Source organism: Homarus americanus, unplaced genomic scaffold, assembly GCF_018991925.1.
Source record: "Homarus americanus isolate GMGI-L3 unplaced genomic scaffold, GMGI_Hamer_2.0 scaffold24922, whole genome shotgun sequence".
NCBI lineage: Eukaryota > Metazoa > Arthropoda > Malacostraca > Decapoda > Nephropidae > Homarus > Homarus americanus.
In genome coordinates, this window is record NW_024722610.1 from 3,537,902 (window position 1) to 3,564,844 (window position 26,943).

The window sequence follows — 26,943 nt, forward strand, 5'->3', positions numbered from 1 at the left end:
GCTCACTGGCCCCTACCTCTGAGAAATGATGGGGTGAAACACTAGATTTTAACGTTTAGTAATAAATAATACCTCAGACTAAAGTTAGGATAATAAAATTGACATTTCTGGATTCCTTGCAGGTCAGGGAATATTTTGAATGTAAACTTCATATATTTTGTACAAAAGATAAAATACATGCTTTGTGTAAACCACTGAAGATGTGAATTACACGAAAGCGCTTGGGAACTTCGTGTTTTCTTCTTTCCTTGTGGTTATCAGCATATATATATATATATGTATATATGTATATATATATATATATATATATATATATATATATATATATATATATATATATATATATATATATATATATATATATATATATATATATATATATATATATGTGTGTGTGTGTGTGTGTGTGTGTGTGTGTGTGTGTCAAAAGCCCTCACCCTTGAGATAAAACATTCATTGCAACTTATAAGGGGGAAGACTCACAACTTCCTCCATTGCCTGGTATGATATTAGCTAAGTTATCCAACTACAGAAGGTTGTGAGTCAGTTTCAGAGGCATACATTCATACAGCAATTATACAGTAAATAAAGACAATACAATTTTGTACCGTGTGCATCTAATGTTGAAGTGGTCTTGTATGAATAGCATTCTTGATTCAAAATGTAGGTAGCTAATGTTTGTGGTTTTAGTACTAAAGAGGGATGTCTTCAAATGAAAGAAATAAACGCATCTACACCCACCGACCCTCTCTGAAGTACAAATATTCACCAACTTTCTTCTCACCTCACCTAAAAGAGTTGGTAGACCCTAGCATCACCAAACTGCTGCACTTATAGAGAAACACAACACTTTGGCTATATACAGGTACAAATTACATTCAAATAGGACTTTATACACAATCCATTTGCACAATTTATTATTTTCAAATGAAATAAAAAACTCATTCCTTAATGTATCTGAGCAAATCACTTAAGAAAAAGGTGCATTAGCAATAGGGCTGTGCACTAAAACTGTACAATGGAATGATGGTCAGACTGAAAACATTTTAATGTATAAAATAATTATACACATAGATACAGTACCCAGCACATACAGTACATTCGTCGCATTTTTGGTTTCAATTCTTACTGTACATATCTAGGTAACTCGATATTACCTTTTACTCTTACGAGTCAATAAATATGAAGATTTTATCACAACTATGAACTGGTTTAAAGAACATTTTCGAAAATTAAATTGTGTGTTCTAGATAACTTTTTGATAGAAATGAAAAGATCTCAGATACAAACTTATGTCATATGTACACCATAAACACTGCAATCTTTTTCACTTGTGCTCTCAAGACTTAATTTATGCATAAGAGACTGCAGAAAATATAAAATGTGGAGAGGAGCTGCTTACAGTTCTGATAAAAATGAAAACATAAGTAGTACAGAACTGTATATTCTGTAGTATAACTAGGTTACAGGCAATCAATTCAAATCAAGAAATCTGTAAAATGCCTGTGAAAATGTTCCATATCAAGTTAAGTTAGGTTAGTTTAGGCTAGGTGAAGATTTAAAAACTTCACACTGAACTCAACTTCTTCTAACATAGCTCAACACATCTTATCCCATACACAACATAAAATGGAACTTTTTTTATAGATATTTCACACACTGTATTGCCTGATATGCCTGTAACAATACATGAGCAACAACTGATACCTTTCATAACATAATTTCTCACATGTGCAAGTAGTAAACACTGAGAATTATTGGTTTAATAATATCATAGTAATAAGCTGCGTATTGCCTGAACTTCAAGAAAGTTCTATACTGTATTGGAAAGCTTCAAGTTAAATAATTATGACTTACTCACTTCACTGTGTTTAAACAAGCCAATACCAGAGCCTAGAATATTTCATATCAACTAAAAATGTATTAATGAAAAAATTTATAAAGTACAATTAGATTATATTTTCTATTTCTAAAATCAATTAATAAAAATGAAAAAACAAAAGACTGTATTAGATATAAAACCAAACTTGAAGTCTAAGCAATTTTATATGCACTCCACCACAAGTACTGTACATTATGTATCTAGTTTTGTAAATAAAATTTAATAATCACGCTATGACTGATGGAATTGGCAGCTATTCTACGAGGAGATTATATTTATGGGAATAAATATAAATATGTAAGCCACAGTGATGTAATCGAGACTGATTCCAAGACCACGAACACGACAGTGGACGAGTTGACGATTCTGGGTAAACACAAGAAATACACTCTGCCACATTTGGAGAGTGATACGGTATACAGTACAGTAATATAATTTGTAATAAAAGTTTAAAGTCCTGCTATGATAGAAGAGATAAGTTTATTTCTCAAGAAACAGGGTGGCAATTTGCAATGACGTCACCACCTACCCTGCAGACGACACACAGATGGAGATATGAGTCAACTTAGAAGTAATGACATTGTCTGTACTTTGCTTTGAGAATGCCTGATGTTAAGTAAACATGACAACATAGTGCTGTTATTGAACCACTGGGATATATCATCATTTATATTAATTAATTAATGGGTAAAATTTTACTTTAACAACTTAAGTATTTGGATGTTTAGATTCAAGATCAGCTATATTGGTTAAATTGTAAGTTTTGGTCATCCCTGTACTTAGACATGCAGACTATGCTTTTTTTTATGATGGTTTGCGATGTGTTATGAACGATTTAGACCTTCATTTCTATTGGAAATCACTAGTTTTGAATTATTACTACCCCCCTTTACCAATGTAGTTAAGCTAACCTTGTCACTCATCATACCCTAACCTAACCTAACATATGATCTGTATTTTCTTATGTGATCAAAAAATATTTTGCGACAGAAATCCCGCAGAGATAATTTGTTTTGTTGTTTAAAGTAATTAATCCCAAAGTTAGAATCTTAAGGTTTGCCAGATGACCAAAACCAAAATAATACCAATATTGTTTGGAATGTTTATACAGTAAAGCCTCCGACAACTACGGTTCAACTAACAAAGATTCATATCCAAGACCCTGGTTAATTTAGGACCCAATTCAATTTATGCCATTATTTTCTTTGTATTTAAGACAAAATAAAAATGTATATATAACATTTTTGTATAAATAATAACTAAATCCCGATATTATAAAAAAAATCTTACGTACTGAGGCGAAAGTGGTGATGCCAGCATCATTAGTATAAACAATCGCAGCTGGCGGGCCCTTGTTTTCACGCATCTGAACAGGAAAAGGAAAAAAACTTTTTCAGGTTTCTTACAGCATTTTTGCATCCCTATTCAACATGAACAAGAGAGCAAGTGATGGTAGTGTTGTTTCAAAAGCTAATAGAAAGTGTATAAGCTTAGCCGAGAAACTAGATGTGTTAAAACGATATGAAAAAGGTGAGAGGTCTGTGGATATTATATGGAGCAAGCAATGAACATATTTTCTGAAGTGGATCCATTAACAGAACAAAGCATTAAAATTTAAATAAATGCAAATGACCTCTACATAAAGATGTACAGTATAGTCTGGATTTACGCGGATTTTGTTTACGCGTTTGGTCATTTACGCGGCACCTAGCCAGAATGAATATTTTAAGTTATGCGGTTCATTCCATCATTTATGCGGGAAGCGGCGCCTGGAGAGTGCGCATTAGGTCGCTCTTACGTTATCGCTGACGTCATATGACGTATCGGACTGTGATTGGGCCATGCATCCTTTCCACCCACGCAATCCCTCCGCCACTAGCTGTGATTGGTCTAATGTAACATGACGTGCTCTGCCACCAGAGGGAAGAAGTCGCTGACCTAGCCGGGCCAGTCTCATTGTTCTCAGTTCTCCGCATATACTGTTCTCTCTTGTGCCCGCTATTCCCCTCATAATGGCTTCCGCTGGACCCCCACCACCCCCGAGAAACTTTGAACTACCTGGACCAAGCCATGGTTATGTGAAGGAAATCATTGAGTTGGGGGAAAAAATCAAGCTCATCCTTGACAAAGACACAGTCAAGCATCGGTATAGTGTCTAATAACCTTCTGTCGACAATTATGGAGCCGTATGTCCAGATGTATCACGACAACATCAATGCTAGTCTCACCCGCAACCCACCACAACTACAGCCAGCCCAAGTCAGGGAGGCCCTGCAAACCTCTGTGAGTAGTGATAGTGATTCACCGGAAGGCCACTAATCTGCCCTCTGCCTCGGAACCAGCCGCCATCCACGTGTGCCGACCCATCTCTTCTACTAAAGTAAGCTTTAAACACCTTTATATTTGTAGTTTTTTATTCAGATATTATGTGTGTGTCAATACCATCATAAAATTATGATGTTATTTTTACTACAAGGTACGTATTGTGGAGGAAAAAGTGGAGTTTGGGAGTCGGCCCAGTCTCTGTTTCAATTAATCCAATATGTTCTGTTATTTCATTTACGCGTTTCTCTTTTTACGCGCACCTCCACGGGTTCAATTGACTGCATAAATGCAGACTATACTGTATAATGAGAAAAGAAAGCAGCTGTGAAGGTTCTTTCGACAGCTTTATTATTCGAAGGCCTAAACCATCAACTTCAGCTACACCATCAAATTCAGCATCATAAGCAGCTTCGACATCAACTTCAGGCTCAGTAACAGTTTCAGCAACAGCTTTATGGAAAGCTACAGCTTCAGCCAGAGTTGAACCCGATAACTTCGTCATCTGAGTAAAAACTTGCACAATATTCATTGCCTGTCCTTATGTTTTAGACTTTACCACCATTGGTGAGTGGAATTTTTGTTTTACATTCATAAATATTATTTAAAACATACATGAACAGTAAATAAGTGTTGCTTTCATATTCATATGTAGAGAAATGACAATATGTTTTCACACGTACGCAATTACTGCACATACAGTACGTTAGCGTTCCCAATCGTCTCGCTGTATTTCTTTACCATTCGTGGTTAGCTACTCCTAGTATTCCATTTATTAACATTAACCAACATTACTTAAAACATACATACAAGTATTAAATTTTTTTTACATTAAGTTCACTACAGATACAACCAGGGTTTATTTTTCTTCAGATGCTTATGTAGAACCATCGTCACTCACGAAAACAATGTTGTCTTGTCTACTCGTGTGTGTTTTAATATTCTACGTATTATTAATGAATTGCATTGTTCATTTCACAGATATAAACATTTATTCAATCAAATACACATTCATTAATAAACAATAATGAATCTTTTGTACATATTCTTAAGATAAATGACTATGTTTCCTTGAGTGCGCACGTATACACTGGCGTTCCACGATCAGTCTCACTTTTTTCGTACTGTACATAAAATAACTGACATTATGGGTGTAAACACTGACAACAATGCCATCTCTTATCGTCTTGTGTGTTTTAATATTCTACGCATTATTAATGAATTGTATTGTTCATTTCGCATATATAAAGATTAATTCAATCAAATACAGATTCAGTAATAAACAATAATGAATCTTTTGTACATATTCTTAAAAGGATAAGTGATGCGGTATCCTTAAATGCGCACGTATATGTTGGCATTCCCATTCCATCTCACTTTTTTTTCTTTACCATTAGTGGTTAGCTACTTCTATTGTTCCATTTATTAACCTTAAATAACATTTCTTAAAACATATATATTCATTTTTTTACATTAATTTTACTACAGCTACAACCAGGGTCTTATTTTCTTCATTTTCTCCTGTAGAACTATTGTCCCGGACTCCCGGCTGTAAACACAAACGAAAACAATGGCATCCCATCTCCTCTTGTGTGACCATATTATTATTCATTTATATTGTATAAGGTGTATTCATAAACATTATGTAAAGAATATAGTTTGCAATTTTCATTAATTGTATTGTTTTTGGGGGAAAAGAGGGTAAAAAGCCACACATAAGATATGAAAAGGTCACACTTGGGAATGCATCTCATTATTATTGCTTTACTGTATTTTAATGGTAATTAATGATTCGCAATACGATGATTCACCTTACACTGCAATATTGGAGGACACCGTCATTATTCGAGGCTTTACTGTACTATGAAATTTGTAGTAGGGGCAGCTGATATCCATTGAATCAGTTAATGTGCTCAGTAATATTTATATATTCAATATAGCATTACTGTGTTGCACAGTAAGCACAATTAATTATCTAATAATATTTATTTACAGAGCCGATCAGCCAAGAAGGTTGAACAACTACTTCCAGGGTTCATCAAGGCAGATGAAAGAAATTTACCAAAAGTAGATGTCTTTTTTTTTTTTTTGTAGAGTATTATCAAGAATGCGGCCATCCAGCTATGAAGCACATTAAATTACATCTGTCATCTGATCATCTCAAGCCCATTCCCTAGCCATGATCGTCCCTAGTCCTTCCATAACATCAGTGACGAAACTTACATTTTCCAGACATGAAATAGAGAACAGTGATGAAAACTTCCATGTTGGAGTGATCGGTCTTTTGCATCATTTTGGTACCCAGGAAGTAAATACACACAATGATACTTGAGCAGTAATTTATTTTATCCTAAAAATAAGGTACTGTATGCCTGTATAAATCAACATTGCATATGGCCACAAGTCCTGTATTTCTGCTGGTAACACCACATACACCACAGCTGGCTCGGCGGCTCGCACTAGTCAGTGACGGCACAACCAATCACAGAGCTTTTCGCAGTCACGTGACTTTATAGCAACTTTAACCCTTATTTTTTACACTTTTTGGCATAATTAATTAAAAAATATCATTACCATAGTGAATTTAAATATTTGTTTTACCCATTGACCAGCCATCTTACGAAAAAAATCCAACTGTCAACTCGTCCACTCACAATCTTCTCTTTTATGGATCACCTGAGATTAGCCCCACAAAAGCTCACTTGAAGTTTTGCCCCTCACCTTAACCAGCCTGAAGTTTTACCAACCCCAAAACTATCTGGGGGGGGGGGTTAATCTGTAAAGTGATCCATAAAAACTATAATTGTGAATGATTTCATTCATGTTCTCAGGGTCGGTCTCGCCAACATCACCAGTAAGCTATCATCACCCGTTACAAGAGATTATCGTATTGCCCTAATTGTCAACCTATAAGAAAACAATTTAAGTTTATCTTAGTGTAATGCAGCAATATAAGAAGCCAAACACTTTATTGCTATACAATTCTACATCGACTCATGTTTGACTTTTGTCTTGCCTTATGCACAGAAGCAGTATCCATACTAAAATATAATACCTGCACACTTATCACAATGTTGTTTTAATTCCCACTCGACCCTGCATCATTGTAGTCCTCGTACTCATAATCATATTCTTCTTCAACAGGCGGTTCACCCATATCAACCTGTCATAAAATAAATAAATATAGGATATGACGTGTAACAACGCCAGTGGTGTAGTCCAGGACGAACACCACGAACAACACCATTCGTAATTTTTTACTTCATGAATCACCTAAAGATTAGCCCCCTCCAAACAGTTTTAGGGTGGTTAAGTTTCAGGCTGATTAAGTTGGGGGTAACTCTTCTGATGAGCACTTGTGGGGCTTATCTCCAAATGTGCACTTCGAGAGCTAATCTTCAGGTGAACACTTGGGGCTAATCTACAGGTGAGCACTTGGGGGCTAATCTACATGTGAGTACTTGGGGGCTAATCTACAGGTGAGTACTTGGGGGCTAAACCACAGGTGAGAAATTGGGGGCTAATCCACAAGTGAGAAATTGGGTGAGGGTAATCTTCAAGTGAGAAATTGAGTGGGGCTAATTTTCAGCTGAGAAATTGGGTGGGGCTAATCTTCAGGTGAACTGTAAAGGTTAAAATTTTAAAAGGTCTCGTTCGTTGTCTCAGTCTTGACCACATTATTGAACAATACCTATGAAGCAATCATTCTGCATAAGTTTTGACAGTGCATGTAGTAAACTATGAATTAAAACAAACTGAAGTATACAGAGACACTACATTGGTAATTTTCTCTCTATATAAAATACAAGCAATGCATAATAAACCAATCAGAGTGTTACCCACCTGCACTAAACCTGCTGCTATTGCATACCCAAACATTGCTGAAAATGCTACCAGCCCAGATAAGAGTAAGTTACGTCCTTTGTTTGGCACATCATCTTTAGCAGGTGAGTCTCGGGCTTCCGTGCCCCTGTGGCCCTCTGGTAGATGAGAGATATTTTTGTTATTATTTTTTTCCACAAACATATTCTTGTCCCTTCTTCAAACAGAAAACACTTACTATCTATCTGACTATTACAGCTACAGTATCTTAACAATAACTGACCCTTTTCTACTAAAAAGATTCCAAAGATATAATTCTTAGTCCCTATGATTTATCAAGTGTCAGATCAATTATGTTTGAATTATGATTCTTTATTCATTAATTCATCTTCAGAATTCTTAATTTCATTTACACCCAAATTCCTTACTTCATCTAAAATGCAGATAATCAGTGCTCAGAATATTTATGTAGATTCTTATAATACCCTGTAATATGACATGACTAGGAAATTAAAATATTTTTATGGACCATTAATTATCAAAAAGACATATGTAGCAGTCAGGTTCTCTTAAAAAATAAAAAAAAATTCCAAGTCATCTTATTTGTTGTATTATCATTATGAAAACATATAAAACTACTTTACTGTATATCACATCTTAACCAGCTACTTTACTCAGTCCTCTGTGCTGTAAAAGTAAGATTGACAACTATCAACTTATAAAAAGATATTTACCTGTACGGGGTAATTATTTTTTCTTGAAAATAGTGTAAATTAATTTATCCTAAACCAGGGAAGAAAATCTTAAAGTTTTTAGAACCTTTTTTTTTTAAACCTCTGATTTTCTGCAATCCCATTTCAAGTGCCTATACAGTACCATTTAAGTAAATCAGCAGACAATAATTTCCATTTAACTCCATTTAGATGTCACATAAAACCCTAACTGTAATTCATAAAATAATGGAGCTGCATAAGAAAACATAACTAACCACTGTCAGCCTCTAACTTTTGAGAATAATGGCCCTATTCACAAAAAAAATATATATATATTTATACTGTATATATATATATATATATGTATATATATATGTATATATATATATATATATATATATATATATATATATATATATATATATATATATATATATATATATATATATATATATATATATATTATGTATATCCATGCCAGCTATATATATATATATATATATATATATATATATATATATATATATATATATATATATATATATATATATATATATATATATATATATATATATATATATATATATATATATATATATATATATATATATATATATATATATATATATATATATATATATATATATATATATATATATATATATATATATATATATTCTTAAGAAATATACAGTAATTCTAACAGCTACTGTAATGTATTTGAACACAATACAGTGAAACCTTAATAATGTGGCATGGTTGGGACTAAGCAGTCACTGGATTTTGTAATTTTCTGGTTTATAGAGTAGTAAACTGTACAGGAGAGCCCAGAATAGTAGTCTATCAATGCCTAAATTTACCTGCATTGTTTTATGTACCACCTTTTTATTCAAAAGTTTAAATCATATGTTTTTGCTACTGTAGCAACACTACACCCAACACTGAGCAATGGTCTCTTAGTAATACAGTACAGGTAGTCATTATGACAGCAAAGTGGGGTGCTGCAGACAAGGGATACAGAGCTTGCCTCTTGCCCTAAGACTTGCTGATTCACACTCTGGACATCCTAAGTCATCCAATTGTAAAGAGGTACCTAATTTTACAGTTGATGAAAATGAAGGTGGCTGAATGCAGTGCCAGCCATGCTGCCTTCATATTGTACATAATCAACTTTCACCTCCATGAAGGGATAAAACATACTGATTTTGTCAATTTAATGGCTGGCCATATGTCACCAGAAGCTCACAGAAAATAATATTTGGGTGGGAGTGAAGGCAATAACAACACAACTAAAACTTTGTACTACAATGTCTTATAGGCTTTTGGTGTTTTAATAAGTACAGTACAGAATTATCTCCGTTAGCCAGAACAATTGGTGCAGAGCACTTCGACAAATGAGAAATTTCCAGGTAACGAGATGGCTCTCTCTGGGAAAAAACCCCCATCCCCGGAATTTTTCTGGGTACAAGTACACCACCGATTTTCCGGGAACTGATGGTCCGGCACCTCCTTTAGTCCGGACAAAATTACGAGAGGGCACTTAACTTCCCTCCCTCCCAGCCACGGTGAAGGTAGTTTTAGGCTTAAAGTTTTTATCTTATAAAATGTAGCTGACTAAACTTTGCAGAATATAAACTGCATTGCTGGAATCCTTGTAAGATACGGTAGAGATTTATTTGAGTATAAACATCACATAGTTTGCACAAGAGATACAAATTTTAGTCTAGTGTAGTACAAAGTGTGTACAGTAATGTTGCTCAAAATTATGACTTTTTCGCATTTAATTTACATTTAATATTTGTTTAATTTAAGTTTCTAGCAGTCCATGGTGCTTTAGAGACACAAGAGCTGTATAATTAGTGGGTCAGAGGTGTATTATTACCTGACCTCAGTTGGTTCGGCAAAACAGATAATCCGGCAAGGCCTTGGAACCAAAGGTGCCGGAAAATCGGTGGTGGACCTGTACTGGGAAAATTTCTCGGAATTTTCAGGAAATTGCTTATTATCTCTCAAACCTAAAAAATTCTCCATCCCTGGAATTTTTCCAGTACTGGAATTTTCTCAGAATTTTCCAAAATGACGCATTATTTCATCTCTCAAACCCTGGAAAGATCCCCTATCCCTGGAATTTTTCTGGGTACCGTGAAAATTTTCTAGGAATCTTCCAAGAAATGAACCCCTCGGAAAATCATCCTCAAACCCGGAATTTTCCGGAAAAATTCCAAATAAATTTCAATTCCGGCTAAGAGGGATTCCAGCTAATGGAGTTATTACTATTAGAATTCATAAGATATTTAAAAATTATGATGGTTTTCAGTAGATTTGAGAATGACAATTGCTAGATTATCAAAGGTTCCACTGTACAGCATAAACTATTTCATGAAGCAAATGCAACATACAAAAATCTGTTACTTTGTTATTTGGTCAAAACATTACAATTACTCACTTCTCTTTGTCTGTTCCTCAGCCCGTAAGTCTTTATGAAGAAAACCAAACAAATTTACTGTAATAAGTATCATTACAATGGATCTACTCCCATGAAACTGAATACAGTATATGATCTCACTGGATTTCATCATTTCAATACCTCAATCATAACATCTTCATCTTGCAGGTTAACTGTCTGGAACTCCCCATGACAAACAGATAAAAAAGTGGGAAGGATGAGAATGGAGAAACAGAGCTACACTGTTCAGCACTTAGATATTTTTGTTTGTTTTTTATTGTACAACTAAAATAATTTCAAATATTACTGATCAAAGTATAAAAAACAGGTTACATTCTTGGACCCTGTTCGTAAATTGATACAGTGTTAATTCCATAGATTAGGTTAAAGCACAATCCTGTCCCATTTAAAACAACACTATCCAATACATAACAAATTATGTAAATATTGTAAATAAAGTGATGTTAAACAATATAATGTAAAAATTGGGATTTTAGTTACAGATATTTGTAATTGATATACACTGACCCCTTGCTTAACACAGATTTGTTCAACGCTGATTCACTCAAACACGTCTTTGTAATTACTACCCGGTTTTGCTTAACAAGGGGCTTGAATTACTTGAATTACAAATAGACAGATCAGTGTTCCGGACAGACAGTGCGGCAGTCCTTCAGTACATACGAAACACCGAAAGACACTTCCATTCTTTCGTGGCCAATCGAGTGGCAACGATACACGAGGATTCCAATGCAGAACAATGGCGCCACGTGAAGTAAGCACTGAACACAACCGATGACGCTAGTCATGGACTACATGGAACAGAGCTCAACGAGGAGGGCAGGTGGATTCGGAGACCTGCTTTCCTCTTGTTGGAAGAACAGTTGGCCAAAGAGTCCAATGATGATTCCAGACCTCACAGACGGAGACCCAGAGGTGAAGAAGGAAACCACTGTGATGACGACGAACGCTGACCAGGGGGAGGGTATCCTCGATAAGCTATGAGCCAGGTACTCCTCGTTGAATCGACTTCTGAATAGCGTTGTGTGGATTAGAAGGTTTATAGAATGGCGGCTGGGGAAGCGAAAGAACAAACATCACCGAAAACATCGACTCAAGGTCAGCGAATTGGAAGATGCATAGTTAGTCGTCTTAAAACTTATGTAAAGGAAAGGATTCCCTCGAGAACTCGGAATGTGAGAGGTAGTGATGTGAGTCGACTGGAACCTCATCTAGACACTCACGGTTTGATCAGAATAGGCGGTTGACTGAAACATGCCGCTCTCCACCCAGACCAGAAGAATCCCATACTGTTGCCGAGGGACAACAGGATCACGGGGCTCATTGTGAGAGAGGTACACTTGACTAGAGCTGGACACTCAGGACGAGAACACACTCTTGCCATAATATGCGGGACATACTGGATACCTAAGGGCCGCAAATTACTCGACCGCACAATACGGATGTGTGTGACTCGTCGGAGAAGCAACTGGAGGCCTACCCACCAACGCCAAGCCGACCTGCCAGAAGATGGAAGCATGCCCAATTCATCGCGGACCAATTTTGTAAGAGGAGGGTAAAGTAATATCTCCCGACACTACGTCAGTGACAAAGATTATTCAAAACTCGCCGTACTCTCCACGCTGGGGATATTGTGATCATCTCTGGAATCAGTGGATGCTAGAGAGAGTACTGGAGGCACTACCGAGGGCAGATGGCCTGGTGCGAAGCGTTAAACTGAAGACAAAGGACTCAGTGTTAATACGCCGAGCGACGAGACTCTGTCTGTTGGAAGGGGTCGGAGAGTGAATCTAATGGTAGACCGTAATTTCGTGTAAAGCCTGACAGGGGGAGTGGTACCGCCACAGTAAGATAAACTAGAAGAGAGAGAGATAGAGAGGGATAGCCACAGTAAGATAAACTAGACGAGAGTGAGAAAGGGTGAGAGGAGAGACAGAGTGTTGACAACGAACTTTGCTGAGGTGTTAAATGTGCGCGTCGGCCACATGTTACTAGCGAGATGGAGCTGGTAGCAGCTGTGTGACTGTCTGAGGGAGAGTCTATCGCCTTCTACTGTAAAGGCAACATCTGGATTCTCGTCAGCCAATATCACCAGCAGGACATTAGATTTGTTCTCGTTGGTCTAACCCTAGACCCCATAACGTGAGTGTGATTGTGAACTGTTGAATCCTCTGAGAACTCTAAATAACTTTAATAAGTGTAATTATGTACTGTATATTGATGGTATTATTCAAACTGTGTCCTGATGTACCAGCAGTTGTTATATGTGAATTGTATTCAACAGGTTTTGACTGAATTATACTCATCGCATTAACGACATGGGTCTTATTGTCCTGCACAAACCAAAATCGCTCCTATGAGCGATTACACAAGACATAAATATGTTCTTTAATTAAATGAATACAGTGCTGTACTCTAATAGTGTCTGCCAGTACCCAAATGAACCATTCATATATTATCCACAGGGACCATAAGTGTAGCAACTTGAGGAATACATCTCCATATACAATACATTATAGCTATATCATGGAACAGTATAATAATCCTTTTTAACACTAAACTTTCTTAGTGCTCTCTTCTCAGGACTCAGCACTTAGCGAGGTATTACTGTAAAAGAAAATGTAAATCTTTTGAAAAACGTACCTGCAGGGAAAAATCGTTGAATGGCCTTGGATACATAGCGTGAGAGGTTGGGACAAGCTTTGATGTGGTTCTGCAACACTGGTACCTTCAGGTCCACCTTAGAAGACACTTCATATTATGAATCCAAAATAAAAAATGTTATGATGAATAAAAACAATGATGGTTTATTAAATAGCTATGGTATTTTAGTGAATTTGTTTCAATAACTTGGTTTCTGACAAAGGTAGTGAAGATAAAAGAAATGCTTTATATAACCCTAAATTACAGGTACTGGATACTGCACTTTATGAGCAACTCAAATCAAAATGATCAGAAGGCATACCAATGTCTGACCAAATATTCAAAGAAATGGTTAAATAAGGAGTACAGGTATAGACCCTCAAAACTGGAACTCGGAAAACCAGACATTCGTGAAAACCAAACATTTTCTTGCATGGGAAAGTTTAACTTTTCTTCCCTGGCTACCTCGAGTTTTGCTTCCACTCACACACTCAGTTGAATATTTGCTTTGCTTCTTAAATAACAAACAAAAGGGTTTGTGTGACTGTGTGTGGAAGCCAAACTTGATGTAGTCTACTGGTCTAAGGTAACTCAGATGACCTAGGACCCAGGAAACTGGAAAAATCTTTAAAACCAGTTCAGTCTTGGTCATGAAGGTCCCAGATTTGAGTATTTATACCTGTAATACAATACTGTACTCTTATCACAGTGGCACCTTTAGAGAATCCAGCATTACCTCAATTCCAAGTATTACAGACATTAAAGAGTTTGCTGCGAGAAAGAGATGGCGAATGGATGCCTCTCATAGGAGTTCTCAAATACCCAGTATCAAAGTACTGTATATTTATGCAAAATCGTCAATAGGCTAAACATTCAAAACTGAATACTACTCATCAATACTGAAGTTCATCAATTATTTAGGGTGATTTTCTATGCTTGTATGGGTTAGCTGTAATTACGTGAATCAGCTCTCCAGGTGGAAAGAATTTATTTTTTTTAATAGATTCCTTGATCTGTTATTTTGTATACTGTATATCATAAAGTCATTCAAATAATTTGCTCTCTTCAACATTTAACTCTGCATGTCAAGGAGTTTTTACTGATTCTGTATTTCATGCCTGCCAAGATCTGCAAGATTATCACTATTAAATTCTTTTATTCAAATACAGTGTTCAGGAAAGCATGACTCAGAGTACCGGTAACTTTGTAATCATATAAACATGATTCATATTAACTTATAAATGCATGAATCATATTACTGGTAACTTTATATTTATAAAAGCATATTTCATTTTAACTTTTTACAGTGTTCACTAACATCATAACCACTGAACAACTTAAATATTCCTTTCATTAAGTACAAATATCTTTAGTGTGAGATGCAAGTTTGTAATACCTCTCTCAAACATCACTTTCTCCACAGGAATACTTTATATACATATCTACAGTATGTATGGAATTAACCCCTTGTGCAGGGGGTTGCCACTGAGCTGAATAAAATTGCCTTTTGTAAACCAAATCAAATACTAAAAGTAGTTTCCCTGTAGTGAAAGGGTTAAACTAACCTTTAGAAGTATGGCAAGATATGAGAAGACAAGGGCATCAATAGTGGATGGTGAGCGGCCAAAGAAGTATTCTCGATCTCCAAGACGATTAGACAGCATCGTTAAACACTCTTGAGCTTGCTTATGCAACTGAAATCAAAGAATATTATCAACTACAGCATGTAATAAAAGTGAAATAAGTTGTTATTCCATAAAGCTAAAGTATAACAAATATACTGTACAGTGAAACTTTCAAACTTTCATCTAACGGATTACATGGAGAGAAGCCCGTTAGATTGAAGGTTCGTCAGATATTTAATATATACTGTAAGAGAGAGAGAGAGAGAGACTCTCTCTCTTACACCTATCTAAGTCCTACCTCAGTTTCAATAAGCTGAGAATCATCAGGATCGTCAAACATGCTATTAATTAAGTCACACTGTCCAATATGATACCTTCTTGGATACCATAATTTATAAGGGAATGGTATGCTGCTGAAGTACCACTTGTGGATAACATCACAGTAGCTCTTGGGTTCCACCCACCTGAAACACAAATTAAATTTATGGATTTACTCCAAAAATAGAAGTACAGTACAATGGGAACCAATATATAAGACTATACTGTACAAAGTAAAGGTTGCATTCACTACTCTTTCTGGCCCGTAGGCCCAGCCCCTCTTCTATACTAATAGCTGATTGGCTCATAGAAAATTCAAACTAATATATGTTCACAATTGGTAAGCAGAACCTGTTAATATCTAAAATAATGTTAAATAACTGGACTATCAAAATGCAAATTATTTCAAGGCATTAGCACTTCAGACAGGATGTCATAAAATTTTTAATATTTATCATAAAAGGTCAATATAATTACAAGCTTATATACTCACAGTCTGGGGGGAGGTAAGGCACTCAAGGGAACCAATCAGCTATTTGTAGCTATAGATGAGAGGCGTGGCCTATGGGCCAGCTTAGCATAGAAATACTTTAGTAATGCCACTTTCAATACTTCGTGAGTATGATGAACCTCATGTACATTATCCAGCCTCATCACTCACACTGCCATTTATAATCCTGCATTTTTTAGGTAAAATTCGTAACCCACAGGCAGAATATCCTGTGTAAAAATTTGATGCACAACTTCCTGAAATTGAGTAAAAACCACTCTCCTGGGAACCAACAGCTTCTACTAAATTATCTAATAAAAGATAAGATGATCTATTTACTGTAACATAACTTAAACTATCACATGAATAAAAGAAATGCCTACAAAATCACAGGTCAGAGCAGGAGCTGAACATCCATGATGTAAGAGAGGTGATTGGGATCTGAATGTGTTGATCCTGTGAGAAGACCTCTATAGCCATGTTAACAAATAAACAAATGAGTCTGAGCACCTGATGTTCTGCTCAGCAACAAAACTCACAAGTCATCTTTCATTTTAGGACACCTGTATCTCCTTTCCAAGTGGTTATCCTTCATGAGCCTCGTATGAAGGTGAAAGATATTCTAATTTCTCCAAATAATAGATACAGAATTTAGATCCCAGTCACACATTAGGGTCCCATAGCATGAGTTTTGACCTATTGGCTTAACAATTATACTGAGTAGCTTGATTCCAACAAAATACTGTATTATAAACAAAGATAAGTTATATGCTGTGGAACAATGATGTAGCACCAGGTAGAGTTGGGTCTCATCCAACAACCAGGCGTATAACTGGTTCATCAAACAATTGTTTAAACACTCTTGCAATATGATAAACATACTCAAAGAATAATACTATTGAATGAGACCTCATGGCATCAGTTTTTCCAACTCTAATACTCTTTAAAGTCCTAAAACAGATAGAGGCAGAACATAGCAGCTGAAAATACAATACAGTCATCTGAAAAACATCGGCAGGAAGTATGGCTCGGAACGACATTAAGCTGGCTTCCCATTTTCTAGCAACTGGATTGCAGAGTAAATAGGCAACAGCACAGTGTCAAAGACTCTTAGGCCCAAATTCAAAATGGTGATTTGAGCCTGGGATTTGAGCTCGGCTCAGGCCTGCGAATTTAAATTCCCCAATCCGAGATTTCCTGTAGTGGATTGCCCATATTCAGAACACCGACTTGAACCCAGGATCGGGTAATCTGTTGCATTATCTTCAATTACGAGCAAAGATTCGAACACTGAAATTCCAGCCAATCATCATTACGACAGCCAATCACCATCAAGAATAATGTTTACAAGATTATGGCGGCAACTATGACCCAACAAGTTTTTACGGAGGAGGAGAAATCTCTCCTTGCACATCAAAAGTTACTTTTATTAATATAATTACAATCAAATTAAAATGATTTATGGTACTGTGTTACAACATGGCTGTGTTGTTATATAATATAACAAAGAATTCCAGAGGAAGAACAATTACATACAAATTGTAGATATAATGAGGGACAGGTGTCAATATTCATAACCAAAGCAAGATGAATCAATGCAAGGCGTCGTAACCTTGCTAGGTTCAGTGAGGTTAGGTTTCTTTCTTTTCTTTTATCCTCACATTTACCCTGCTTAGTAATGTTAAGAAAAGACTTTCCTTTATTAATACATTAAAATCAAAATGCACTCAGCATTGATTCAATTACTGTACTGTATATTGAAAATACATCAAAATAGTTTTCCTAAAGAAAAACACTCAAAATAAAGAAGCGTCAGTGTTCTTTACATTTACCTATTTGATCTTCATGGACCCTAAACACAAAAGTGTTGCAACACATTACCATAACTCATTCAGTAACCAGAATCTTTCTTACCCGGAAAATATTCGTTGCGAAGAATCTCAAAGTAATCATCAGCTGATGAATGGGAGGTTGAGATGAACCATAACCAATAGGTCTGTCAAGTAGATGCTCCATATCACAGAAAATATCAAGGAAATCTCCCTTGCTGAATCTATACAGTAGGGTCGGGATATATCGCAACTTTATACAGTCTCTCCTCGACTTACGACAACCCGGACATACGACGGCCACGGTCATATAAAATATTTTTCACATTACGTATTTTTGAGTCCCGACGTTAGTGATTGCGCTGTGTACTGACAAAATTTTCGTTTGTAATTCCCTTTAAAATGGCTGGCAAGTGTAAAAGTGAGAGTTCTCGTGGTTCTGAGAAGAAAAAGAGACACCCATTTTAGAATTTCTATGTATTATTTCGCCTTTTCGACTTATGACCAATTCAACTTACTACCTGGTCGTCGGGACGGAACCCCATCGTAAATCGAGAAGAGACTGTACAAAGATTTTTTTATATCGCTTTTACCAAAATTATAAAAATTTTCCTTTATATAGCGATAAATGTTTTTATTTTGCGATGAAAATCGGGCAGGATATATTTCAAATGTACTGCCATGGCAAACAAATGCGTTATTTGCTCACCAGAGGCGCCACCGTGGCTGCTCACTCTCGCATTCACACTCGCCCGCTCAGTCTTTCTGAGTGAGTGATGAGAAAGCAGAAGACTCTGTTGCAGATTACAACTTCTAAGGTGAGTGTAAATGGGTTGCTAGTGACGTGAAAAGTGAAGAGAATGAAAAGCTTAATGGAAAAGATTTAATACTGTAACTAATATTTTTGGTGTTCGTTTATGTAAGTGTGGGATTGTCAAGTGAGGGTGGCAGTGTGGCATCTGCTGCCGAGTCTGGTGTTCCCAGGATGGGGCGTCAGCTGCCGAGTCTAGTGTTCCTTGATATTGAAGTTCCCGAGTCTAGTGTTCATTGGTGCTTTAGTTAATATGAAAATGTACTCATTAAGTCAAGTTTAGTCACTTTTTTTGGCCTCCAGAACTTAACCCTATTTTCCCCATTTATTACATGTAATTATATATCACGATTTAGTATATAGCGAACATCGTTGGACCCTATCTCGTGATATATCCCGACCCTACTGTATCGTTGTTTAAATTGCGTGTCATCATAAAAATTGATAGGATTCTGCCTATCTACCATCAGACTTCTCTCTTCAAAATTCCCAATTTGATAATATCGCCAAAAAACCGCACTCTGTCAAAATTCATGTTGACTTGCTTGAGGGATCGACCGCTAAACCTGCCTCCAGGCTGAATTAACGCAAGGATCGACAATTCCGATTTCAAACCCGGTTTGAATCTTTGTGTTGGCTCAAGCCAGCGTTCTGAATACCAACAATCTTCAATCTTTGCTAGTTTATTGGTTTAAACCTTCGTGCGGTTTCAAATAACAATTTTGAATTCGGGCCTTAGCTCTCAGCCTCTGACAAATGACTCCTCAATGCTAATTCCATTTTTATGCTGTGGTTGAGTTGGGAAAGAGACTATTTCTAGTTCTTATGTTTTTACTGGGTTTCTAGACTACAATACCAGTTGTACAAGTGGAGGAGTCCTGGTAACCCTGGGGTGTCAACTCAAGAGTTTGCTGCTCCAGGTCATGAGACATCTGGTTCACTATGTCAGCTCTAAAAGAATCATGTAATCTATATATAATTAGTCCATTACAGTATTTGTTAAAATAGGATTATTTTTCCATACCAACCAGAGATACATGAGTGCTGGGTATAGTTTTTCCAATAGCAGATGTTCATACGCCACCACCTCTGAGCATTGTTTGGCAGATAGTTCATAATCACAACTGAAATTCTGAAACAAACACAAAAATATTTAATCAATGAGAAATTACATAAAATTCATTAAATACCAGTTGGGTGAAAGTGACCTATATTTAGGAAAAAACAGGCACCAAGACTCCACATTTAGCCCTAAATCAAAGTTCCTACTCACTAACATCACACTGCAGTAATATTATTACTTGGCATGAATTTATCTGATTCTCCTTCCTTGCAAGTGCCTGTACTGGTATTCTAAACAATCACTGGGTGACCATACCCCTGCATTTGAGACTAATATGAAAAAATTAATAGATCAAACAAGGCAGGCACAAGGAGCATAGTGAGTGCTCAATGACACCTAGTAAGCCACCCTACAATACAAAAGCCTCCGGGTGAGAGGTGTTAAGTCAGAACTGTCAACATAAAATAAATACTACATATACCTTAAATTTTACTAGCTTGACTACCTCCCTCCCTGCATAGTAATTCTTTCTTTACTTACCATCAAAGGCATGGACACAAATGAATTAAAAGCTGTATCATTGATACGGTACATAAACATCATCCATAAAATCCAATTTACCTGTTTACGAAGGAATGTGGTAACCTGAGAGAAGTCTGAGAAAGCCCCCTCAATGCACTTAAAAACTGGCAACTGACCAGTAGGTGACTTAAATGGATTACTTGACTTCACAATAGTCACAGGTGCTCCTGAGAATTTCACATAGGCCTGAAAAACAAAAAAGGATAATACATGTATATATACAGTCATGCGTCGCTTAACGTCCTAGATACCTTCTAGGAAACGTGACGTTAACCGACTTGGACGTTGTCCGAACATCACAGTGTGAACTTTGTATTTATACTTACGTGTATGTAGAATATTGCAGTGTACTTGTACTGTACAATATTGACTAAATTCACTAGATAACGTACACAACTAATGAAACACAGAGGTTAAAAAGGCTAATAAAATAACATAGTCTACACTGCCGACGAGGCAAAACCAAGCAAACACTGTCATACAGTTTGTAAACTTTTTATTTCGTAAGTAAGGAAATCAAATTAAAAGTACTGTACTGTACACTACACTAGCCAAAAAACATAAACCAGTTACATAGGCATTTCTTATATCTATCAAAACATATTATGGATAATGGTTACTGTACTGTATCATCATACGCCTGGCAGCACAATCTGTAAGAACACATGATGCATGCATGAGCACGCCCGCTCTAAGGCCACTTACGTCCGCTATGTCCCTTGTCTGAATTTTTTTTTTTTATCCCCATTATTTTCTTATTATTTTTATGGGCCACTGACGTATATGCGATCGGACGTTGTTCGGACGGACGTAAAGCGACGCATGACTGTATATATATATATATAATGTGCATGATCCATGTATATGCTGATAACCACATAGGAAACAAGAAAACACGAAGTTCCCAAGCGGTTTCATGTAATTCACATGTTCAGGGATGAGTACAGACTCATAAGCATGAGTAGTTTTCGTAGTACAGTACTACAGTGCTATTAGAAAAAAAGAATACTAAAGAAATAAGTTTTCTGGTGTTGTTACTTAAATTATGAAGAAAGAGTAATTTATAGCAGCCAATAGCATTTTAACTCCCATGACTTGCAGACTAACTATATTCTATCAGTCTTGGGAAGAATATTCTCTGTAAAATAAATCAGTATGATTTCAATAATATGGCTCGTCATTTTGGGTGTTGGTTGATTGATGCCTCACAATCCTCCTCTTCAATGTTCTTTTGTTGAATTCCTTTTGGTGTATTGCAAGAATGTTCTATTTCTTTAGCTCCTGTTTTTCATCCAATGCTTTCAGGGGAATGTGCATGATCAATTCAACAAGCTCTATACCTCACCAGTGCTAATAGTGCCTGGCTCTACTGTATTTTTTCTTATCCTTTTCACCACTTATCAGTTTACGAGTACGTAGTGGATATTTTGCCATGACCGGCTAAGTTCCTAGTAATGCTATTTTACCGTGAGTGCACACTGATTGTCTAAGTATTTTTTAATATGACGGGGGGAAGTTAGGTGAGGTTAGGTATGTTTCTGTAGTTGGTTAGGTCAGGTTCTAGTCAATGTCACCTCTTTTATAATAAGAACATCAGTGGAAAAAAATAACCAAAATTGCACATCTTCTGATTAAGTATAATTATATGTTTACAAGTTACCCATAATCTAACAAATTAATGCGATTTTCTCGAAAATGAATCATTTGTGATGGAAACGTTACAATGAATTTTTTTTAGAAATGATGAGATATACCTAGAACTGGACCCCAAAATATTGTGGGGGACATTATGGGCAACTTGTAAATAAAGCACACCAAAACCAAAATCCAATGGAAAAACTAGATTTCATCTCAAAATCAGTTTCTGTACTAACCTAACCTGACCTAACCGACATTGTTCAGAATATATATACTGTACTGTCTGACAGAGATGGGGTCAATTCATTTTTTTCAATTCAATTCCAATTCAGAATAAAATTTGAATTAATCAATTCCAATTCAATTCGATTCACAAGCTTTTCAATTCCAATTAAATTCAATTTATTATTGTCGAGATTTCATTCAATTCAATTCAAATACTTTTCAATTCAAAATCAATTCTAATCTACCATTAATCTAATGGACAGAAATAAAAATTTGAGGTTTCAAATTAACTTCTTTATTTTTTATCAAAAATGCTCTACCACACAAACCAATCACATTCTTTACCAACCAAAAGTTCAAATGGTTTAATTCTTTGTATTAGTAAACAAAATATGAATGAGTCCAAGTTGCTGAGGATTGCATCTGATCATAATAAGTTGCTCAAATCTTTTCTCTCTTAAATTGCACCTCTCTGGCCTGAAGAGCTTGCCAGCAATGGAGAACAGTCGTTCCACAGGAGCCGATGTAGCAGGAATGGCCAGGTACTTTGCTGCAAGCCTGGTGAGGACAGGAAACTCAGGTTGCTTGGCCTTCTAGTAGCCAAGGGGATCACCATCTTCCTGTAGACATGGCTAGTTGAGGTAGAGTGAGACCTCAGTTTCTGATGGAGTTGGTCTTGGTGTAAAAGGCCGGTTGGCCAGGGCAAAGAACTTGTTCCTCTTCATCGGTGGTGGTTCAGCAGGGGAAGTGTCTGTTGTTGTAGGATCAACACTGCGTTCCATATTGTATTTCACAGTCAGAAGGTCACGAATGTCTTGCACTTCATTGTCATAGTCATGACACCAATAATATTCAGACATATGGTCAATTATGAATTGAATTGGAATTGATTAAAAAAATCCGTGAATTGGAATTAAAAAATACAAAATTAAAATTAATTGAATTGATTTGGAATTGATATCAATGAATTGATATGAATTGATGTGAATTGATAAAATAATATAATATACAGTATAGTCTTCATTTACGCGGTCAATTGAACCCGTGGAGGTCCGCGTAAAACGAGAAACGTGTAAACGAAATAACAGAACATATGGGATTAATTGAAATAGAGACTGGGCCGACCCCCAAACTACACTTTTTCCGACACAATAGTACGTTGTAGTAAAAATAACATCTTAATTTTATGATGGTATGCACACACAATTAATATTTAAGAGAAATACAGTGCCGGTTAATGTCCATTCAAATAACTGACTCAACCCCCCCCCCCCTTCCCAAGCTCTTGAGAAATGTTTGGGTGAAAACACTAGGTTTTTAGGTTTATTAATAAATAATACCTCAGACTATGTTTAGGATAATATAATTGACATTGCTGGATTCCTTGCAAGACTGCGAATAATTTGAATATAAACATCATATATTTTGCACAAAAGATAAAATTTTTGCTCTCTGTAATAAAATTCATAAATTAGATCTAAAATTTGTATGTCTAATGCAAATTTTAGCTTGTTTATATTAAAATTAATCACTATTTTATAAGAATTTCAGCAATGTAAATTATATTCTGGCCGGGTAATTTTTATGAATTTTATGAGCTAAAAAACAAATATCTTCAGTAAATAAACAAATTATACTTCACCCAGACACAATACATTACATACTTGTAGTAAAAATAACATCTTAATTTTATGATGGTATGCACACAATTAATATTTAAGAGAAATATCAATAATATTAGGTTTTTTAACACTTACTTCGTAGAAGAGATGGCTGGGTACACAGGGATTGGGGTTGGTTCTGAGGCAGAGGGCAGATTATTGGCCCTCACCTGTATCACTTGTATCACCTGTATCACTATCCACCACAGAGGCTAGCAGGGCCTCTTTGTCAAACCCCTCAAAGTCCATATCCTCACTATCACTATCACTGACTTGGGCTGGCTGTGGTGGGTGGCGGGTGAATAACTCGGTAATGTTTTGTTGACTGGGCAACCTTGTGCGCACCCTGCCCGCGCCACTTCCCGAGTAAATGATGGAATGAACCACGTAAATAAAAATTGTCGGTCTGGCAAGGTGCCGCGTAAATGACCAAACGCGTAAACCAAATCCGCGTAAATCGAGACTAAACTGTACTGTAATATGCGTCTTCATTATTTTACAATAATTAACTTATATTCAAATAAAAACTAAAATATACAGTTAGCTAGCAAAAAAAATATTTTAAAAATATATCAAGTGATGGCATGGCATCTCATCTCATCTCATCAAAGATGGCAAGGAGCAAGGTGGTAAATTTTAACAAGTTACCCATAATCTAACAAATTAAGTAATGCCATTTTCTCGAATATGAATCATATGCGACGGAAATGTTACTAAGAAACACTGTTAGAAATGACGAAATATACCTAGAACTGGAACTAAAAATATTGTGGGACATTATCAGCTACACAACGATCAACTCACGGTGAAGTAAATGCCAAATGCCGCCATAATCACGGTCACATATCATTCTCCCGTTGTTCACCAGTAATGGACAATTAGCCAATCAGAATGCACTCACAGTAAAATAGCATTAGTAGGAACTTAATCGGTCACGGTAAAATATCTACTGTCATACTAGTATGGTTTGAACGATGCAAATTTCCTAATGGTGATTATGTCTTTTATGTGTACTACAGTTTACGCTAAGTGTTTACTTGTAATTTTTATTCATACCATTATTTAAAAAAAAAAAAAATTTACAAATTAAGAAATGTTAGGTCAGGTTTTCAAAGGTTTGTTTTGTTATATTTTTAGTATTTTACCCCACATTTTCCCTCGACTTCAAAGCCCTGCCCACTTTAAACACGTAATATTGTTAGTAACTTTGGTTAATATATAGGACTAATCCGCGGTCGAGTTATTTGTATTACTGTTTATTTTCTTACTTTATTTTCATCAGTGAGCTCTGATATGGTAATCATTTCTTGTGCAAATGTTTCGTTTTGTAGATAATTAGGTGCAGAGGGGAGCACTAATTAGTCTTCCCGGTGGAAATGAGGCCGCACTCTGCTGCGGCTCTTTTCCCCGCGCCCGAGGCAGTTTCATTTTCAGCATGACGTGTAAAGGTTGTCGCTGGCCTTATATGGACGTAATTTGCAAAATTTAGGGATAAAACAATGAGCCCCTTCAATTGTTCAAAGATCACGGCATTTTTTCTTTAAATACAGACTGTGCACACTGCGGGAATCCCTGTGCTTTCAGACCGGAAAGAAATTTGTTCATCAGTTCCTCAACGCCGTGGCTCGACGTTTCCCACCATCACAATAAATCACTCCGCCACCCGGGCAGCATAAGCGCTGATGCGGCCATATGATCTCACATCCAGAAAAAGCCTTAAATTACACCATATCATAGCAAGTTCTTTCTGTTTAATATACCGGGGGTTTCGCACCCAGGTAAGGAAGTTAGGTAAGTTTAGGTAGGTTTGTTTGGCTATGTTGCTTAGGTCTGTTTTTCATACCCACACAGGTTAAGTTACGTTTATTTTAAAAATAACCATTTTTTAACACATTTGCACAAACTACAAGAGTGTCCACTATAAAAAACATTCAAAATCAGGATTTTAAAAAATCGTTTTCTAATAATTTCGGCCGTGGGTTAGTCATGAATAATTACCGTAACTGTATCTATTAAAATACTCAAATAATATAAACTTCCAAAGTTAATGACACAGAAGAAAAGTGTCTTACCGGCAGAATAGTCTGAACAAGGTGAAAAACGTATTTTCTTATGGAAAAATAGAAACTTGGCTACTATCATAAATTTGCCGTATTTTATTGTTCTTGTTATATATTCCTCATAAAGTCAATCAATCAAACACATCTATAATAACTCAAATAATGGGTCTCGCGCTTCCTACCCCACTTGAATATGATATAAATTAACAACATTTCCTCACCAGCATTTGAAGACTTTTAAGGTCCATAGATGGTAATCCATATTTAGCCTCGCCGTCCCACACATGCAGCTCCATAATGATTTATAACAACATTTACTCATCAGCTTGACGAACACTCCGGCCGCCTCTGCCAGACCACTTGGACCACAACTAATTTCAACTTATATAGTACATATTTTTTTATATTAATGTTCGTAAACATATCATAAACACATTAATGTATATTTTTAAGTTAAAATTATTCAATTAAAATATATAATTAATATAATATATATATATTTTGGAGACTGTATTTATATTAAGGCTTAAACAATAAGCTCTATGTGAACTGGATCTAAAGTTTCAACAGCTGACCGGCAGACGACACTGTTTATTGATGGTTTTATCGTATTATTTAATGGGGGTCTACCAGCCAGGTGCCCCAACCACTGCTTCACCCGTTTCGTCACCACTGCTTCACCCGTTTCGTCACCACTGCTTCACCCGTTTCGTCACCACTGCTTCACCCGTTTCGTCACCACTGTTTCACCCGTTTCGTCACCACTGTTTCACCCGTTTCGTCACCACTGCT

General features: G+C 36.1%; 1 protein-coding gene across 4 annotated transcripts; it reads right to left on the reverse strand.

Moving 5' to 3' along the window:
* Window positions 1–902: 902 nt before the first annotated feature.
* On the reverse strand, window positions 903–26,523 carry LOC121862890 (metaxin-1-like). 4 transcript variants are annotated; one of them, XM_042361283.1, is made up of 10 exons: window positions 26,373–26,523; window positions 20,607–20,753; window positions 19,951–20,054; window positions 15,773–15,938; window positions 15,415–15,543; window positions 13,850–13,946; window positions 11,186–11,215; window positions 8,048–8,184; window positions 7,260–7,367; window positions 903–3,248 (listed from the first exon to the last, which is right to left on the reverse strand). In XM_042361283.1, exons 1-9 carry the CDS (start codon window positions 26,445–26,447, stop codon window positions 7,284–7,286), a joined length of 969 nt encoding a protein of 322 aa, XP_042217217.1. In that variant the 5' UTR covers window positions 26,448–26,523; the 3' UTR covers window positions 903–3,248; window positions 7,260–7,283. The 4 variants fall into 4 exon arrangements, with proteins under 4 accessions (XP_042217217.1, XP_042217216.1, XP_042217219.1 ...); XM_042361282.1 differs by lacking the exon at window positions 903–3,248 and having other exon boundaries at window positions 6,530–7,367; XM_042361285.1 differs by lacking the exons at window positions 903–3,248; window positions 20,607–20,753 and having other exon boundaries at window positions 6,530–7,367.
* Window positions 26,524–26,943: the final 420 nt, after the last annotated feature.

Coding starts and splice junctions, on each gene's coding strand:
- LOC121862890 (XM_042361283.1), bottom strand. CDS start 26,447: ATGGAGCTGCATGTGTGGGACGGCGAGGCTAAATATGGATTACCATCT. Junction 20,754..26,372: donor TTAAAAGTCTTCAAATGCTG/GTGAGGAAATGT, acceptor TTTGTTTTTCAG/GCCTATGTGAAATTCTCAGG. Junction 20,055..20,606: donor CCACATTCCTTCGTAAACAG/GTAAATTGGATT, acceptor TGTTTGTTTCAG/AATTTCAGTTGTGATTATGA.